General features: G+C 52.3%; 1 protein-coding gene across 2 annotated transcripts in view; it reads right to left on the bottom strand.

Moving 5' to 3' along the window:
• The window catches only part of PRX (periaxin), a 31,128-nt gene that overhangs the window by 7,661 nt on the left and 3,967 nt on the right, over positions 1-19,500 (bottom strand). Inside the window, exons 1-5 of one of the 2 annotated variants that reach the window (XM_081871865.1) lie at positions 4,906-5,167; positions 3,989-4,044; positions 2,717-2,809; positions 1,424-1,730; positions 230-423 (exon numbers count right to left, since the gene is read on the bottom strand). In XM_081871865.1, coding sequence (XP_081727991.1) covers positions 230-423; positions 1,424-1,730; positions 2,717-2,809; positions 3,989-4,044; positions 4,906-5,152 — 897 coding nt within the window. In that variant the 5' untranslated portion in view covers positions 5,153-5,167. Of the gene's footprint in view, positions 1-229; positions 424-1,423; positions 1,731-2,716; positions 2,810-3,988; positions 4,045-4,905; positions 5,168-19,500 lie in introns of those variants that run through there. The other variant, XM_081871866.1, reaches the window with a different exon arrangement.

Below are 19,500 nucleotides of genomic sequence, written 5' to 3'. Positions count from 1 at the left end.
TATGGATTAGACAAAGTCACGGTGGAGGAGAGGACTAGCAATGGCTACTAGCCAGGATGGCCAAGTGCAGCTTCCCCGTTTGGAGGCAGTGATGCCTCTCAGTACCAGTTCATAGAATATCTATGTCAAACTCTGGGTGCCACCCCAGGCACCCTCTCACCCCTGGAGACAGAGCGGGGTGAACCCTGTCACTGGGCCAGCGCCACAGAGCAATACTAGGACCACCTACCAGTTTGGCCATCTTGGCTTTGGGGCCCCTCACTTCAAAGGTGGTGGCTCCAGGCTTGCGGGAGACGTCAGTGCTGGGTACGGTCCGTTTCAGGCAAAAGGAGATCTTGTACGGCTCAGCACACTTGAGGATCTGCAAGGCGTCTTCGTACTTGATGTTGTCGAAATAGACCCTGGCACTCAGGAGCTGGTCGCCTACAAGGTGGGTGGACAGGGGAAGATGTCGAAGCTGAGCCACAGCCCTGCAGTGTTATCCCTCCCGCTGCCCTTAGCTCATTCTGCAGGAAGGGGGCAGGCCAGAAAACAGGGCCAAGGCCTGAAACTCCAGAGACGCTGTCCGGGGCAACTTTACAGGAAGACAAACTTTGGCTCTGGAATTATTGACACAACTGGCAAGAGTGCCCCTGCTCACATGCAGAGACCATTCCCGTCCCTGTTCAGCAGCTGCACCCTTAACCCGTACCAAGGCTGAGCCCCGTCCAGCGCTGCCAAGGTCCTGAAGGGGTACTCCACCAGCAGGGCACAGAGGCACCAGTTGCCTCCCTTGCCTCTCCCTCCGTCAGGTCTCCTAGCAGCTGTGCGCAAGGAGAGAAACTCTCTGTAGAAGCTGCCCCCATCTCATAGAGGGCAAGGGAGGGGCTGTGGCAACCCAGTCAGATGGAAGGGGTATAAATGATAAAATTATTATTATGTTGCTTAAGGTAGTCCAGGCGCCCTCGCCAGAGCAGAGAATCATCCCTGTTCTTCAGTCCCCCCACCCACCCACCCTCTCTTCACTGGCAGTGTGGTGCAGTGGTTAGAGCATTGGACTGGGACCTAGGAATGACCAGTGTTGAGACTCCCTCGCAGACAGAGTTGTTCCTGTGGGCATTAGATGAGGACCAGGATTCAGGAGAGATCAGGGTTCCAATCTCCCCACTCAGCCATGACGTTTGCTGGCTGAGACCTGGACGGCCTAACCTACCTTGCAGGGCTGTTGTGAGCATTAAGTGAAGAGGGAAGAACCATGCAGGCCCCCTTGAGCTCCTTGGAGGAAAAAGGTGGGACATCAATGCAATAGAGACTCAATCTCCAGGGAGAAGCCCCAAACGGCCGCTGCTTCCAGCCTGTGCAGGCAACAGTGAGCTAGGAGGGAGCCAGACTCTGGCTTTGCGCCAGGCGGCTGCTCTTTCCCTCCACCAACAGGGAGGCTCACCTTCGCGGAGGCTCAGTGCCCGAGCAGCAGGCGAGTCCTTCAGGACGTCCTTGACAAAGAGGCCGCTCTTTCCCCCTCCGGCCACGCTCATCCCGCTGACCCCGGCTTCTGCCTCCGTCTCCACGATGATCTCCAGCAGCTCAGAGGTCTCAATGGTTTTCTCCATGGAGCTCAGCTGCGCCTCCATCTTGGCTGGGGCCAGGGGCTCCCCCCTCTCCTCTTCCTCGGCCTCTTCGGAGCTGCGCTGGCTCTCGCCTTTCCTCTGCAGGACTCTCTTCAGCTCCGCATGCAGCTTCTCCTTCTGGGCCTGGGGGGGAACCGAGAGGGTGTCCACACAGCACACCAGACCGGGGGGGGGGGGGGACCAGTTCGCTGAACCGCCACAGCTTCCTCCCAGGGGCTCCTGCTTCTTTTGGGAAGACGACGGAGCTATTTTGCTAGTGGGAGTTTATTCCTCCCAGCCTCTTTGGAAGAACCACCCCCACACACCCCAAACACACCCCAACACCACCCAGCAATTCTCCTTTCGCCATCTGACTTAAACGTTGGCGGAGGCTTTGGTGGGCTCCTAAACTCCCCTCCCCTGCTGGCCAGTCCAGAGCCAGCTTCCCCCTCTCCCCCGCCTAATGGTGATCTCAGATAACCTAAGAGCATAAGACGAGCTACTGGATCAGGCCAAGAATCCATCCAGTCCAGCCTGCTCTTTTCACCTAAGAATCCAGATAGACTGCCTCTGGAGCGGGAGGTTCCAGAAGAACATACAAAGAGCCTGGCTGCTGGATCAGGCCAACTGGGGCCCATCTAGACCAGCATCCTGTTCTCACAGTGGGCAACCAGATGCCCCAGTGGGAAGATCACAAGCAGGATCCGAGCGCAAGAGCCACTCTCTCCTCCTGCAGGTTCGAGACATGGGCATTCAGAAGCATTGCTGCCTCCCACTGTGGAGGGCATGGCATAGCCCTCGTGACTAGGGGGCCTCGATAGCCCTCTCCTCCAGCAATAGGCACAATCTGCCATCCAGGTTGGTGGCCACCACTGCCTCCACCTGTGGAAGGGAGTTCCATAGTTTAACTAGGCACTGCATGGAGATGTGAGAGGCGGCAGAGGCCACACTTTGGAGGGGCAACAGGCTCAGGGACCCGGCGTCACCCAAACTGCCTTCCACCCCACATCTTCAGATGTGTGACCTGCCCCCTCTTCCTGGGGGGGGGGGCACAGCCCTACCTGCCTCCTCCACCCTCAGAACGTGTCTTCTTGTCTGTCCCCCCCCCCCGCCCCCTCTTCCCGACTTACTGCTCGGTCTGCGTCACCAGCTTCCTCGGGGGGCAGGTGCGGGGGGCTGCCTGTGGGGGGCTGCGGCTGCTCATTCCCTTTGGAGCCGGCTGTCTGGAAGGCAGGAGAGAAGCAGTAGGTGGGGGAGGTGGCTCTGCCAGCTCTCAGGGACCCCAAAGGCCCAGCTGGGAATGGGGTGCAGCCGGGGGGGGGGCTGGCCTCTGTAGTAGACAACGCCAGTGGTAACAGGGGCACAATCGGTCTGGGCTGGGGAGGTGCTGAAGGGACACAGGCACAACTAGGGAACAGGATCCCTCGGAAGGTAATGGACTCTTCTTCGTTGGGTTTTTAAGCAGAGGTCTGGTGGGATTCTGCATTGCAGGGGGTTGGGCTCGATGACCCTTGGGGTGCCCTGCAAACTGCAGTTCTATGATTATAAGCAGATCTGCTGCTTTTACCGCGACAGAGCAACACAGCCACTTCTCAAAATAAACACACCTGAGTTACACTTAGAACCTCAGAACTGTTGAGTTGGGACCCCCAAGAGTCATCTAGTCCAACCCCCTGCAATGCAGGAATCACAACTTAAACACACACAAACGGCTTTGTAAGACACCCACTCCCACCTATAGATCTGCCGGCAGGAGTCATGGAGAGTGGGAAAACAGCAAGAGCCCACCAGGGAGGGTGCTGACCTGCAAAACGTCCAGAGAGATGATCGCCAGGCCCAGAGAACCAGTGGGAGAACCCTGGGCCTGGGAGGACCGAGTTCAAGTCCTAACCCAGTGATGGGGCAGTGGCTGGAGTGTCGGACTGGGACCTGGGGGACCAGGGTTCAAATCCCCATTGGGCCATGCAGCTCACTGGGTGGTCTTGGGCCGGTCATTGCCTCTTAGCCTATCCTACCTCACAGGGTTGTTGTGAGGATTAAATGATGGGGAGAACCACGTCTGTTGCCTTGAGCTCCTTGGAGAACAAAGTGGGATATAAATGCAGTAGACAGGCAGCCAGGCAGCCAGGTACTGCAGACAGGTAGATAGACTTGGGGGCAGGGCCATCGATTCACCTGCCACCTATCTGGAAAATGGGCACAGGGTTGTGTCTGCAGTCCAAAGAGCTGCACTGGAAGCGTCATTGGAGAGAGGAGGTCCACCTGCAGGAGTGCAATTCCCAGGATTCCTTGAAGAGGGATTCTGGTGGGGCTGACCCAGAATTCAGACGGGGGGGGGCACAGCTTGAGGGTGGGGGCTGCAATAGTGGTGATGGAGGAGGAGCAGGTGGCCAGGTACTTACAGCTGCTTGCTGCCTTGTCCTGAACACGTGGCTCTCTGGAACCTGGCCCTGTGCAGCTGTGGAGGGGGAAATGTTATTATTTTATTTGTTATTATTTATTATATTTGTATACTGAAGATCACAGGATATTCACAACATAAAAATACAAAATGATAACACAAAATACATAATAAAACAAACACAAACCAATAACCCCATTCCCACAACACGTTTAAAAGGGTATTGGATAATCAGCCAAAGGCTTGGTGCCTAAAGGTGTACAATGAAGGCGCCAGGCGAACTTCCCTGGGGAGAGCATTCCACAGATGGGGAGCCACTGCAGAGAAGGCCCCGTTCTAAGTGTTGCCACCCTCCAGACCTCTCGAGGAGGAGGCACACGAAGGAGGGCCTCAGAAAATGATCTCAGGGTCTGGGTAGGTTCATATGGAAAGGCATTTCTTGAGGTATTGCGGTCCTGAGCCATTTAAGGCTTCATAGGTCCAAACCAGCACTCTGAATTGGGCCGGGAAATTAATCAGTAGCCAGAGCAGTTGGACCAAGATCTATGTCATATGCTCAAGCCGTCTTGTCCCAGTGAGCAGCCTAGCTGTCAAGTTCTGTGCCAGCTGAAGTTCAGAAACCGCTCTACGTAGAAGGCATTGCAGTAATCCAACCTGGAGGTTACCAAAGCATAGACAGCAGTAGCTAGGCTCTCCCTGTCCAGATGGGGGCACAGCTGGGCCACCAGCCAAAGCCGATGGAAGGCACTCTGGGTCACTGAGGCCACCTGAGCCTCAAGCAACAGCAGAGGATCCAGGACCACCAAGCAGTAGCCTGGCTCTTTTTAAGTTTTTATGGAACCTCCAGGTCCAGAGGCAGTCTATCTAGAGCCCTGGGTCCCTAGGGGTATTTGACCACAGTGAGAACAGGATGCTGACCCAGCAGCCAGGCTCTTCTGAGGTTCTTCTGCCCACCAACCCCACAGGCGTCAGCCTCTGGGATGGAGAGGAAAAAGCCACCTCTGGAGAGGGAGGCATGGCCCCCTAGGCTTCCACAGACGGCCCCCTCCTCCTCTCCCACTGTTCCTTCCTGCTGCCCTCCTTTCCCTGCCCAAGAAGACTCCAGCCGGCACTTGCTCCCTCCCTTGGTGAAATCCCAGGCTGCCACGGAGGGGTGGCATTTCATTCCCACGCCCAGACTCCGAGGACCCACGCCACGCCGTTCCCCAAAAGGTCAAGACGCGATGCCGCACATTCCCAGGCCAGAGGACAAAGGGACGCAGCGTCTTGGCCAACCCCTCACGGGCATCGCTAGCATTCCTGGAGCCGTTCCCAAACACCTCCCCCTCCTCAGCGACTGCCGTCTGGAGCGCTGGCTGGCATCTCCGTGGAGAAACCCAAGGCAGCAGGAGCCCCAGGGCCGAAAGCAAACTCTGAGCTTCTCCACACTGGCCTTTTGCCCTGTGCTGTCCAGACACAGGTTGCCACTTCAAATCTCCCTCTCTGAATGCTCTTTAAAGCTGAAGTGCTGGGTGGCATGCATATTTGTGGTATGATAAGGTCAAAGCACATAAAGCGTTTAAAAATCATATTGTCAGGAAACCATTGTTTAATGTTTGGACAAGATATAAGGACTTACTTGAAAATAAAACCCCAAGGTGGTTGTCACCGATGGAAGCGAAGGCTCTGAAAAAGCTCAATATGGAGGCCAAATGGCCGAAATATTGGGAAATTTTGGAACAAGAGGGAGATAAATTGAAATTGCAGAGTTTTGAAAAACTAAAAGACAAAGTGCGAGACTGGCTTCACTATTATCAAATAATGGAGGCATACAAATTGGACAAGAAAATTGGCTTCCAGGTGGAAAAATCAAAATTGGAAACTGAACTGTTAGATCCCAAAACTAAGACTCTGTCAAGAATGTATAACTTGCTGTTGAAATGGAATACTCAGGACGAAATGGTGAAATCTGCTATGATAAAATGGGCACAAGATGTGGGACACAACATTATGCTGGCTGACTAGGAACAGTTATGGACCACAGGTATGAAGTTTACGGCATGTAATGCCTTAAGAGAGAATATTATGAAAATGATATACAGGTGGTACATGACACCAGTCAAGCTCGCAAAAATATATCATTTGCCCGATAATAAATGTTGGAAATGTAAAGAAACTGAAGGTACATTCTTTCACCTTTGGTGGACGTGCCCAAGGATCAAGGCTTTCTGGGAGATGATCTATAATGAAATGAAAAAGGTATTTAAGTATACCTTCCTGAAGAAACCAGAGGCCTTTCTCCTGGGCATGGTCGGCCAATTGGTGTTAAAGAAGGATAGAACTTTTTTCATGTATGCCACAACAGCAGCAAGAATACTCATCGCAAAGTATTGGAAGACACAAGATTTACCCACCCGGGGAAGAATGGAAGATGAAGGTGATGGAGTTCATGGAGCTGGCGGAAATGACTGGCAGAATCCGAGACCAGGGAGAAGAGTCGGTAGAAGAAGATTGGAAGAAATTTAAAGACTATTTACAGAAATATTGTAAAATTAAGGAATGTTAGAAGGATGTTGGAATGAAGATATGTGGTTTTAGTAGTAATGTTATAAGGAGTATTTAAAGATGGATTATTAACAGATGAGAATGTAAAGTTATAATATATTAAGATAAATTAGTAAGGTAAAAGTAAAAATGGAAAGGATTTGCTGAAATAACTAATTGAACTAGAATACAAAAAAGGGAGGTGTGAGGAGGTCAGGGAAACAAGCAAATGAAAGTTAAGGCATTGAAAGGTTGACTTGTTTTTAATTGTTTTTACTTTTTTGTACTTTGTATTTTTTGTTTTTTGTTTTTACTTTTTCTGTTCTTATTCTTGTAACTTTTTTTTTTTTTGAAACTTTAATAAATATTATTATAAAAAAAATAAAAATAAAGCTGAAGTGCAAACCCAACCAATTTGGGTTTCCCACAGACTGACGTTTGCTCTGATTCAGCAGTAAAGAGTGGATTTCCACAGAGGAAACTCCAGAGCACGAACAAGAACATTCAAACATGGAGATTTAAAGGGCAGACCTAGGCCTGGAAAGTTCAAAGAATTGTTAGTGTGAGTAAGTCCCCAGACAGGTCCTCACACTCACAGCCAGCGTATTAAACGGGGGGGGGGGAGGGTGTGCTCTGGATTCACACCCCACAATGTGTGCTTCTGGTTGAAGAAGTGGGACTCGTAAGCATAAGATAAGAATTTGGGTGGCTTTCAAAGAGAATTAGACAAATTCATGGAGGAAAAGTCTATGGAGGTAAAGGTAAAAAGGTAAAGGACCCCTGGACGGTTAAGTCCAGACAAAGGAAACTATGGGGTTGCGGCGCTCATCTCGCTTTCAGGCCAAGGGAGCTGGCGTTTGTCCACAGACAGCTTTCCGAGTCATGTAGCCAACATGACTAAACCGCTTCTGGCAGAACAGGACACTGTGACAGAAACCAGAGTGCACGGAAACGACGTTTACCTTCCCACTGCAGCGGTACCTATTGATCTACTTGCACTGGTGTGCTTTCGAACTGCTAGGTTGACAGGAGCTAGGACACAGCAACAGGAGCTCACCTCATCGTGGGGATTCAAACCACTGACCTTCCGATCAGCAAGCCCAAGAGGCTCAGTGGATGAGACCACAGCGCCACCCAGGATGGAAATTTCAGAAGGGGAGAGGGCTGCTCTGGGGCTCAGATTCTGCTTGCTGGTTTCCACACAAACCTAGTTGGCCACTGTGAGAACAGGCTGCTGGACTAGATGGGCCACTGGCCTGATCCAGCAGGCTCTTCTTCTGTTCTGATGCTTCTTTCACTTCTTCCCACTTCCTTGATTGCTTTGGTGGCCCTTTTCTAAACCTCTTCCAACTCCACAATATCTCCTTTGAGGTGAGCTGACCAGAACTGTTCAGGTGCAAGCAGCAGGTGTTCTGCCTGGGGCCCCCTGGGGCCCCCTCCTTTCCTGCTCTGCTCCCTCCAACCTCTGAATGCAACTCAGTGGAGAGAGATCTGCTCCCACTCCGAGCCCAAGACAAAGAGGGGCCTGTTCAGGTCTCTCTCTCTCTCCCACCTCCCTCGCTGCAGCGTCACCAGCCGTGCATCGTGGCAGAGCGTGGGAGAATGCCAGGCATTCTGTAGGCTCAGCAAAGCCAGAGTTGTGGCCAGCGAGGGGCAGTGGGGAGAGAGAGGCAGGCCAGGCCTGGGCCAGGAATGCTGCAAAGCAGCCAGGAGACAGGCCCCAGTGTCCCAGAGAGCTCTCCTCCCTGCTCTGGAGCCTGAGCCAGCCTGCAGGGTCAGACTAGATGACTCTGAAGGTCCCCTGCAGGAATGCAGAAAAGGTTTCCTGCAAATGACTGAGGCATTCCAGATGGCCCACCTCAAAGCCAAAGCGAGGGAAGCCCATTCACACAACTCTTTCAAACCCCACTTGAGGCTACTTCTCAATGGCACTGCACTCCTTCCTTATGTGCAAAGCTTGAGTCAAGCTCTCTGCCATTCCTTCTGTCTTTTCCCCCCACCTCCTTGAGCCGCCCTCCCTGGCCAGTTTCACACATACAAGCACATCACAACTCCCCAATGCTGGCAGAGGAGCACAGGAACCAGCAACTAGAGCCAAGCTCTTTCTGTGAACATGAAACCAGAGCAAAGTTTCTCACACTCTGGGCCTTTACCCTTTACCCTTTGCCCCATCCCCACCTCCAAAAACACCTGAGCAGGCTGGCTTGTACTTTGGGGCCAAGGTGTGGGACAGAGGGACATTATATTTATTCCATTTAAAGGCCGCCCTTCGTCCACAGAAGCAGAGCCTGCTAGATCAGGCTAATGGCCCGTCTAGTTGAGCATCCTATTCTAACAGTGGCCGACCAGTTGCCTGTGGGAAATCTCCAAGCAGGATCTGAGTGAGAGAACCACTCTCCCCTCTTGCGGTTTGCAGCAAATGGAATTCAGGAGCATTGCTGCCTCTGGCTGTGGAGGTCAGAGCAGAGGCAGTGATAGTCCTCTCCTGACAACCTTGGAGGTTTCTTAGCAGAGGTTGGATGGCCACCTGTACAGGGATGCTTGAGTTGAGATTCCTGCATTGCAAGAGGCGGTTGGACTAGAGGAACTTTGGGGCCCCTTCCAATTTTACAATTCTATTCCTCAAGGAATTTGTCCAATCCTCTTTTAAGGCCTTCCAGGTTGGAGGCGATCACTGCCTTCTGGGGGAGAGTTTGACAGAGGGAGAAAAATTTCACCGTCTCCACTTTCTCCATGCCAGGCATAATTTTGTAAACTGCTATCATGCCACCTCTGACTTGACTTTTCTCTAAATTAAAAAGGCCCAAATGCTGCCTCCTTTTCTCATAGGGGAGACACTCCACCCCCTGGAATAGCTGTGTTAATTTATTACCCCCCCCTTCACCCTAAGGTCCCAGAGGTGTCAGCGAAGGCTCAAAGAGTTAGCAGGAGGCCAAGCAGAGCCAAGAGCCTGCCCCTCCCAAGCACCCCTTCCTCCTGAGGAGGGGGTGCTTCTGCCATCCACACAGGGAAGGAAAAAACCCTGCCTCTGGCCCCCCTCCCCCTCCCCAGGACAGAGAGAAGCTCCTTCTTGGAATGCACTTCCTCACTCTGTTATTCAGCACATTTCAGAAACAGAAGGAAGAATATGGGGGCAGGCGTGGGGGGGGGGGGGAGAGAGAACGCAAAAGGCAAAACCAGCAAGATCCACTTGACAATTGAATGGACTGTTGGCAGGTGGTGGACTCTCCTTCCCTGGAGGTTTTGAAGCAGAGGTTGGATGGCCATCGGTCAGAGTTTTTTAAGCCATGGCTCCTACATTGCAGGGCCCTTGGGGGTCCCTTCCAGCAGTTATATGGCAGTAAGCAGAGTTGCACAGAGAATGGGGGGTGGAGGGGGTGGAGGAAGGAAGATATTGAGGGGGCAAAAGAAAAGGAGAGAGACCTGGGGGGGGCTGGGACCCTAGGTCAGGGAACAGCGCAGCCCTCACTGCAGGGAGAAGGCAATCATCCAGAAGGGGCAAATGGGGCAGGACCACCCTCAGCACAGGCACCACTTTGCCCCTCCATCACAAGCGTGGCGTAGTGGTTAGAGCATTGGACTAGGACCCGGAAGAGAGCAGGCCGGAAGAAACCCCAGCCCCCATGGCCATGAAGTTCCCTGTGTGTGTCCTTGGGGCTAATCACTGCCCCCCTCAGCATAGCCTACATTGCAGGGTTGCAGCGGGGATACAGTGAGAAGGGGAGGAACTCTGTCCAGGCCGCCTGGAGCTCCTTGGAGGAAAAGGTGGGATCTAAGTGCAACAAAGAAACCATCAAGGCCAAAGGGCCGTCTGCCCCTACGCTGGCTCATGGGCATCCCATGTGACTCTCCCCCATTCTCCCCCTGTCATCCCTTTCTAAACTGAGCACATGCCCTGAAAGTGCCTGGCTTAAGTTTTAAACAATGGGCAGCCACAGGTTGAAGAATGTCTGCCCTTTCCTTCTCCGGACCAAGGGGCAGGCCAGGAGAAGGACTCCAGAGGAGGGCAACCAAAATGGTCAACGGCCTGGAAACGATGCCTTATGAGGAACGGCTAAGGGAGCTGGGCATGTTTAGCCTGGAGAAGAGGAGGTTAAGGGGTGATATGATAGCCATGTTCAAATATATAAAAGGATGTCACATAGAGGAGGGAGAAAGGTTGTTTTCTGCTGCTCCAGAGAAGTGGACACGGAGCAATGGATCCAAACTACAAGAAAGAAGATTCCACCTAAACATTAGGAAGAACTTCCTGACAGTAAGAGCTGTTCGACAGTGGAATTTGCTGCCAAGGAGTGTGGTGGAGTCTCCTTCTTTGGAGGTCTTTAAGCAGAGGCTTGACAACCATATGTCAGGAGTGCTCTGATGGTGTTTCCTGCTTGGCAGGGGGTTGGACTCAATGGCCCTTGTGGTCTCTTCCAACTCTATGATTCTATGATTCTATGATTCTGGACACAGGTGGAAGGAAGAGCCTCAGTCAGGAGGAGGAGCTACAGCCAAACCATGGTGAAGTGGGGGAGCAGAGGCCCCTTCACCTTGGGAACCAGCAATGCCCAATTTCCTAATCTAGCAGCAGAAAAACTGCTGGAGCAAGAGGTAAACCAGAGGCAACCCCTGGCCCCAACCTCAGCTGTCACGAGAACCAAAGAAGAGCCTGCTGGATCAGGCCAGTGGCCCACCAAGTCCAGCATCCTGTTCTCGGGGGGGGGGGGCAGTCAGATGCCTCTTGGAAATGCACAAGCAGGATCCGCGCAACTCTCCCCTCCTGCAGTTCCCAGAGAATGTCAGAAACTCAGATATACGAGCTAGGTGCCCAATGGCTTCATGGACCAAGGCTGCAGTCGCCAAAATCGAATGTCTAGTTGCCATTTGGGGACAAGTCAGCTCTAAAGTCTTTGTTTTGAAATGATGGAGTGAGTGATTCTCAGTTAAACATCCGGCTAGTTCAAATGACAACCTTGAGCTGAGAACTTCAAAGAAGAAAAGTCCCTTGATCCAGGGGTAGTCTGCATATATATTGGCTGATTCCTTTTTCTTAATGAGGACACAGACCATTCACAGAATATTCTTCCCAGCTGTGAGCAGGGCAATGGGAGAAGACAAGCAACAACAATTCACTATAACGTCGTTCATTGCTCCTGCTCAGGCTGCACAGAAAAAGCATTTTGGTACCCAAAATTCATTCTGATTGTGCAGATAAAATATAACGGATAGCATTTTACAGGAGGGGGTATTAGTGTGTGAAAACAGTCCAGATCCAATGATCCCCAGATGGAGATGATGTCAGGTGCCATCCTGACAGCGCCCAGGCATCTTCACTTGGTCACAAGTGGCCGATAGCCGGGTGAAAATTGCACCTGGCCTCTGGCTAATTTCAAACACGGTTCCCAGCAACTGAAATTCAGCAGCATTGCCTCCTCCAGCTGTGGAGGGCAGAGCAGAGCCTTGTGTCTAGCAGCCCTTGAGAGCTCCATCCTCTTTTAAAGCCATCCAAGTTGGGGCCACCACTGTCTCCACTAGGCACTGTGTGAAGAAGGACTTTCTTTTCTCTCTCCTGAAACTGTCCAGCATCCGGCTTCCAATTCTGGGCCTGGATGAGAATTTGGGGCCCTGGTCTGGATGCCCCATTCTCACCAGCTCCAGGCAAAGCGCCTCCTTCCTGGGGGACAGCAGGTGCCCCTCTATTTTGTAAGGCAAGTGTGTCACTCTCGTCGCCCTGACTTTGGGGCAGGGAAACACAGATCCCACCTGAAACCTGAGGCTGTCAGTAATCCCTGAGAAAAGGGTTTGATAGGAGGAGGCAAAATGTAGTTTTGCTCCTTGGCTGCAAGTGACGCACTTTCAGGCGCCATTCCAAGGCTGTATTCCTGGAAAGCCCCTCTGAAGCCCCTCCCGTGGGTCAGCGTTGGGGGCAGAAGGCAGATAACATCTCCACCAAAGGATTTCCTGCAGCAAATCCTGCTTCAGCAGCCGGACCTCAATCAGGCACCCTGCAAACGCCACAAAGGGGGGTGGGGGCTGAACTACTCAGCAGCCCCACCCTCATGGAAACTACAATTCCCAGGACTCTGCAGGCCAAGCCATGGAAGTTCAAGGCCGCTTCCAAGGCCAAAGCAAGAGAGCGTTTCTGCCTAGGAGTTATTTGTGCCTGAAAAGTACGATCTAAAGAGTTCAGGAACATAAGGAAATAAGAACAGCCTCCTGGATCAGGCCAAGGGCTAAGAAGGCGGGCTCAAAGGGTGTGTTTTTGTGTGTGTGTGTGTGTGTGTGTGTGTGTGTGTGAGAGAGAGAGAGAGAGAGAGAGAGAGAGAGAGAGAGAGAGAGAGAGGGGAAGAGGAGAGAATACCCCTTTCTAAATTGCACAGTTTTTCTTTCAGGTTTCCCAGTCAAGCCAGTAACAGCAGTGCTACTGCAACATGCACATTGCCAAAGAAGATGGCAAGTGAAAAAATCAGCAGAAGCTCCCCTGAACCTCCCACCCAGCCCTCAGATCCTTGCGAAGGAGAAGGGGCCACTTACACTCCCCGTTAGCCCCTTCTTGTCTCAGCACCCCTTTTCTCAACCCCTTCCCTCGTCCCCTCCACCTGCCCTGCTGGATGATCCCCATTGCTGCTACTGCTGCTCCTTCAGCTGCCTCTGGGCTCCCCGACCCTTTGGGATCTCTTCCAAGGTTACAAAAGAACATCAGAAGAAACTGCTGGATCAGGCCAAGCGTCCTGTTCTCACAGGGGCCAGCCAGATGCCTCAAAGGGTTTCAAGCAAAAGAGGTTTCCAGCAGGTGAGATTCAGAAGCATTGCTGCCTCTGACCAGCCTGGCTAGGAGTCATCAATAGCCCTCTTCTCTTAATCCTGCAGCCCAGCATGCGGATCTCATGAGAAGGACAGATTGCTGGATCTGCCCCCCCCCCCCCGTAATAAGATCAGAAGAGCATGCTTAGAACCTGCCTGCACTTGGATCCTGCTTGCAGGTTCCCCGCAGGGCCTGATCCAGCAGCCAGGCTTTTCTTATAGAGGCGGATTTAGGGGGCACAGAGTCATGGAGGTACTGCAACCATTATTTAGGATGGAGAGCAAAAGGTGGGCAGGGAGCACCAAATTTTGTTGCTGCACAGGAGGCTGTTGAAATTTGAGACTCCAAGGTCCACCGTGACTTCTTCTGTTCTTATGGACCTCGGGGTGCTTGGGGGTCCGTGTGGACCTCCCAGAGGAACAAGCGGCTCCCCTGACAGGAAGCAACGCCTCTCTGCAGCTCCCGTCCAGAGCTCAGCGGTTGCCCAAACAGCAAACGAGGCCAGGAGAGTCAGCGAGGGGGAAAACAAGGCCGCCACAGTCACCGTCCCTTTGGCTCCAGAGCTCCTGATCCAATTAAGGCAGGAAAGAGCTGCTTGCTCTTCTGGTAGCAGCCTTTAATTGGGAGCAGCTCTGCTTGGAATGAGGCCGGCCCCTGGCCCACGTGGGCCGCATCCTGCTGAGTTCAGGGGCAGGAAGGAGCTCTGGTGAGAGAAAGCTATCATCATCATCACCATGGCTGCTAGACAGACAGACGGCCTGTCCCAGCCCGCAATGGTCTCTGGCCAAAAACGCAGGGAAGGAAAACAATGGCCAGCGCTCTTGCTCTCTCCTCCGCCCCCAGGTTGGGGGGGGGGGGCTGAAACAGCCAAGACCTGAGACTGTCCCTCCTCTGGCTCTAGCAGCTCTCCCTCTCAGGGGGCCGGGTAGCCTCCTTTGGGGCCACCCTTACGGCTGTGACACAGAGCTGCTTGTTAAGGTTTTGGGCCTGGGAAAGGCAATGTCAAGTGTGCCTCTGAGCATGTGCGCAGAGCGCCTTCCCCCCAGTCCCACTGACAGCCCAAAGGACACCCACATCCCAGGTCGGCCATGGCTTTCAGGAAGGGCGGAGCCCCCAAACCTCTCTTTTTAGCAGATGTGGTGCAGCTGTTCGACGCCACGCCCCAGAAAGGAGATCTGGAGTCACAGGCAATGTGCCCTAAGCATAAAATCAGAAGTCTCCCTGCCAGGGGGAATTTTCTGCTGCTGCAGCAGCAACACTGGCAGCCTCTGAGCCAGAGCTCTTGGCTGAAGGGCAGTCGGAGGAACGGCTGGCTTTTTATCTGCCCTGCAGCCTCACCCGTTGCTGGACCACCATGGTGGAGGCAGAGGGCTAAAGGTGGGCTTCCCCTTGGGGAATCTGGTTAGCCACTGGGAGAACGGTGCTGGGCTAATTTTGCCCCCCTTGTGCCTGATCCAGCCACCGGGCTCTTCTTGTGCTCTTATGGAACCTCCAGCTCCAGAGGCCGTCTATTTAGATTCCCCGGTTCTTAGTGTTTGGCCACCGTGAGAACAGGAGGATGGACTGGATGAACCACTGGCCTCATCCAGGTGTTCCTCATGAGCTCAGGGCAGCTGCCAATTACCCCCACTTTATCCTCACAACCCCCCAATGAGGTAGGCTAGGGAGAAAGGGAGAAAAATGGGCCTGAAGGGTGAGGTGAATGGCTGAGGAAAGATTTGAACTCTGATCTTGCCAGCCAGAGCCCACCACTCTAACCATTAGGGCCAAAGTCCTCCCCCTCCCCCTGGGCACAGCCAGATGCCCCCCAAGGCACACAGGGGCACTGAGAAGGTCTGAAGGCCAAAGGGGGCGGGTTTGCTCCAGGCTTCCTGTCCTGCTAGCTTAGGAAATGAACTGGGTTTCCTTTGAGTCAGGGCTCCGCTGAGGTCTTGCCAGGAACGCAGGAAGTCAGAAACAAAAAGAAGGTGGCACTTGTGCAGGCAGCATCCCACCTCGACCCGCCTGACCCCAACCAGAAGCCTCTTCTTCTTTGGCGATCCCTCGTAATCGAGTAAGATTGTCTTCCATGAACACGGCCTTAAAAGTGAGTCCATGACTGTGGAGGCCAATTCTGGATCCACATGTCCTTCCATGGTGGACACTGGTTTCCAGGCAGGAGTTGAACATGGTGTGATTTGCCAAGCCTGCCTTCCTCATAGCACATTTCTCCCTTGCGTCCTGAGTTCGAGTGTCTTCAAAACCCATGACACCTTTGGTCAAGGCTGTTCTCCAACTGGAGCACTCGCAGGCACCAGTGTTTCTCAGTTGTTGGTGTTTATACTTCTTTTTTTTTAGATTTGCCTTGAGAGAGTCTTTAAACCTCTTTTGTTGACCACCAGCATTACGCTTTCCATTTTAAAGTTTGGAATAGAGTAGTTGCTTTGGAATATGATAATCAGGCATCTGAACCACATGACCAGTCCAACAAATGTTGAAGAATCATTGCTTTGACACTGGTGATCTTTGCTTCTTCCAGTACACTGGTATTAGTTCACCTGTCTTCCCAAGTGATGTGTAGAATTTTTTGGAGACCCTGTTGATGGAATCTTTTGAGGAGTTGGAGATGGCATTTATAAGTGGTCCATGTTTCACAAGCATACAGTGAGGTTGGTAGTACAATAGCTTTGTAAACAAGCTTTTTTATTTCCCTGCGAATGTCCCGGTCCTCAAACACTCTGCACTTCAATCGGGAGAAAGCCAAACTCCCAGAGCTCAGGTGATGCTGGATTTTGGCATCAATGTTGGCCCATGTGGAAAGATAATTGCCCAGGTAGGAGAAGTGATCAACACTTTCCAGTCTTACAGAACTGAATTAGATTTGTGGCACTGCAGAGGGGTTATTTTGTACTTGTTGGTGCAGCACTTTGGTTTTGGGGGTGTTGAGCAATAGACCTAAGCTTTTCATAAGCTTCTGCGAAGATATTTAGGATGGTTTGGATGTCATCCTCTGAGCGTGCGCACACTACGTTGTCACCAGCATACTGAAGCTCTATGACGGAAGTTATGGTAACCTTACTCTTTGCTTTCAGCCTGCTCCGATTGAAGAGCTTTCCATCTGTTCAATATACAATTTCTACCCCGGTGGGGAGTTTCCCTTCAACAATGTGTAGGATCATGGCAATGAAAATAATAAATAGGCTTGGGCCAATAATACAACCCTGTTTCACACCTGATCCCACAGTGAATGGTTCACTTTGAGAGCCATTGTTATCTGCAATTTTTGCTGTCATATTATCACATATTATTTGATATTATCATATTATCACATATTTGCTGTCATATTATCATATTATTAGATCAAGGGAAGTAATAGTGCCACTGTATTCTGCTCTGGTCAGACCTCACCTGGAGTATTGTGTCCAGTTCTGGGCACCACAGTTCAAGAAGGACACTGACAAACTGGAACGTGTCCAGAAGAGGGCAACCAAAATGGTCAAAGGCCTGGAAACGATGCCTTATGAGGAACGGCTAAGGGAGCTGGGCATGTTTAGCCTGGAGAAGAGGAGGTTAAGGGGTGATATGATAGCCATATATAAAAGGATGTCACATAGAGGAGGGAGAAAGGTTGTTTTCTGCTGCTCCAGAGAAGCGGACACGGAGCAATGGTTCCAAACCACAAGAAAGAAGATTCCACCTAAACATTAGGAAGAACTTCCTGACAGTGAGAGCTGTTTGACAGTGGAATTTGCTGCCAAGGAGTGTGGTGGAGTCTCCTTCTTTGGAGGTCTTTAAGCAGAGGCTTGACAACCATATGTCAGGAGTGCTCTGATGGTGTTTCCTGCTTGGCAGGGGGTTGGACTCGATGGCCCTTGTGGTCTCTTCCAACTCTATGATTCTATGATTCTATGATTCTATGATCACGGAGGAGCTGAAGGATGTTCACAAATTTATCTGGGCCACCAGTTTTCAGAAGGAGAGTCCACAGGGTATTACGATTTACAGCGCCGAATGCCTTGGCAGCACCCACACAGCCGCCCTGGGGGCCAGGCTCGAGGGTGGTCCATCTTCAGGCTCTTCAGACTGGGCAGCAGGCACAATTTGGGCTTTGGGGATCCACTAACCTGGCACAAAAGGTGCACCTTTAGAATTCTGAGTCCGGGAGCCTACAGTCCTGGCACGCAAAAATCCCAGCGAACCCAAAAACCTTCATCTCAGCCGTATAATCTCTCTCTCTGTGTGTGTCTCATTTTGTTGCTGCTGCTGTTCCACAGTGAAGAGACAGAGCTCCTTCTGCAAGCCACCCAGAGATCTATCAGATCCACCTTCTAACCCTCCTGCTGCTTTAGGCTACAAATGGAACCTCAAAGGGCTGTTTTGAGGATAAGAATGGGGTTGGCTGGGAGGACCTCATAGGCTCCCTTGAGCGCACTGGAGGAATGTGGGGTTTAAAAGGAGAAAAGTAGCTTAATAAAGCAGTAGCAGGGGTGACCCCAAAATTCACATTACTTTTGGCAGCCTGGCTCACCAGGTGGAGTGGAGGAGCTGCTGGAAACCACAGGAAGGGAGAATTGCTCTTGGGCTCGGATCCTGCTTGTGATCTCCTCATAACAGGCCTCTCATGAGCCACTGTGAGAACAGGATGCTGGATTAATGCCCCCTCCCCGGCCTGATGTAGGAGGAACTTCTTATGCTCTTGTGGAGCCTCCAGGCCCAAAGGCAGTCTAGCAAAGGCCTCCCCACCGTGGCGGCAGCAGCAGACTTGACTTGGAGGAGAAGCTGTGCTCCGCTGTCCCAGTGTGGAGGAGAGACAACTGTGCAGGTCAGTGAGGTTGAACCCAGGTCTGGACAGAGGGCAGGAAGAGGAGGACACTCCCCGTCCTCTGCCCCCCTCCAAGGCAATTTGGGGAGAGGGGGAAACAGCAGCTCACACCCCAGGAAATCCTGCTCAAACCCAAACGTCCCGTGGGCAGGGAGAGTTTGCTTCCATCAGAAACAGGAAGCTGGCTTAGGAGGAATTGTGCCTCAGAAAGACCTCAGAAAATGGAAACCTACTGGCCAGGTGGATCCACCCAGGCCAGACATGCTTTCAGAAAAGCTGGCCTGCTAGGAGGGCCAAAGCCCCATCCATTCACTGCAGCTGGCATTCGAGGGTAGGCTGCCTTTGGAACTGGAGGTTCCACGCGGCCATCATGACCACGAGCCACTGGCGGACCTCTCCTCCTATGTGGCTTTGTCTAACACCTTTTTTTAAAAAAAAAATCCTCCTGTGGCTCTTGCTGCAGGCAGTTCCGCAGGTCAGCCATGCATTATGTGAAGAAGTTTGGTTGGCATCTGTCTGTCTCAGGAGATAATGGAGTGCACCTTTGTGGGTGAGGTCAAACTTTCCTGTCCCGTCCATTGCCTTCCAGGTGTCAGAGCTCCATAGGGCCCTTGTCTGCCCACCAACTTACACACTGCCCCAACCACACACAGGGAGCAGGTGGGGGGCTGCGCTGCCCTGGGATGTGCGTGGAAGGCAGACTTTACTGGCAAGAAGAGCTAAAAGACTAAAAGAGAAAGCCTCCCTCACCTTGGCCACAACACACAAGAAGCAAAGGCCTCTCACTGGCCATCTGCCAAGGATGCTTGAGCTGAGATTCCTGCATTGCAAGGGGCTGGACTAAATGACCCTTGGGGTCCCTTCCAACTCTGCACTTCCATGATTCTATGAATTGTCGCATCTTAGGAGAGGCCTTGGTCACCTGAAGGCCTTAGTCGTCTCTCCCTCATGTGGCCTTGCTGGCTCCCTTGACTGGTCTGGCCCAGGGACAAGGAAAAGAGGAAGGGGGGGTCCCGCCTGCCAGCCATTCCTTAGGCTTTTCTGCCATTTTTCTCTCTGCTTTGCATACAAAGAACATAAGAAAGATCAGGCCCAAGGGGTCTCATCTAGTCCTGCATCTTGTTCACACAACAGCCAAATACCCCCAAGAACCCAGGAATCTAGCTAGGCTGCTTCTGGAGCTGCAGGCTCCCTAAGTACAGAGGAAAAACCTGGCTGCTGGATCAGGCCCAAGGGAGGCCATCTAGCCCAGCATCTTCTTCTCACAGAGCCTGACCGGTTGCCCATCATGGGAAATCAGCAGGCAGGACCTGAGCCCCAAAACAACTCTCCCCTCTGTGGTTTCCAGCGCATGGTCTTCAGAAGCATTGCTGTCTCCCACTGTGGAGGGACAACATGGCCT

This window comes from Podarcis erhardii, assembly GCF_964252035.2.
Source record: "Podarcis erhardii genome assembly, chromosome: 7".
Lineage (NCBI taxonomy): Eukaryota > Metazoa > Chordata > Lepidosauria > Squamata > Lacertidae > Podarcis > Podarcis erhardii.
The sequence above is the reverse complement of the archived record's forward strand: the minus strand, read 5'-3'. Positions and strand labels throughout refer to the sequence as shown.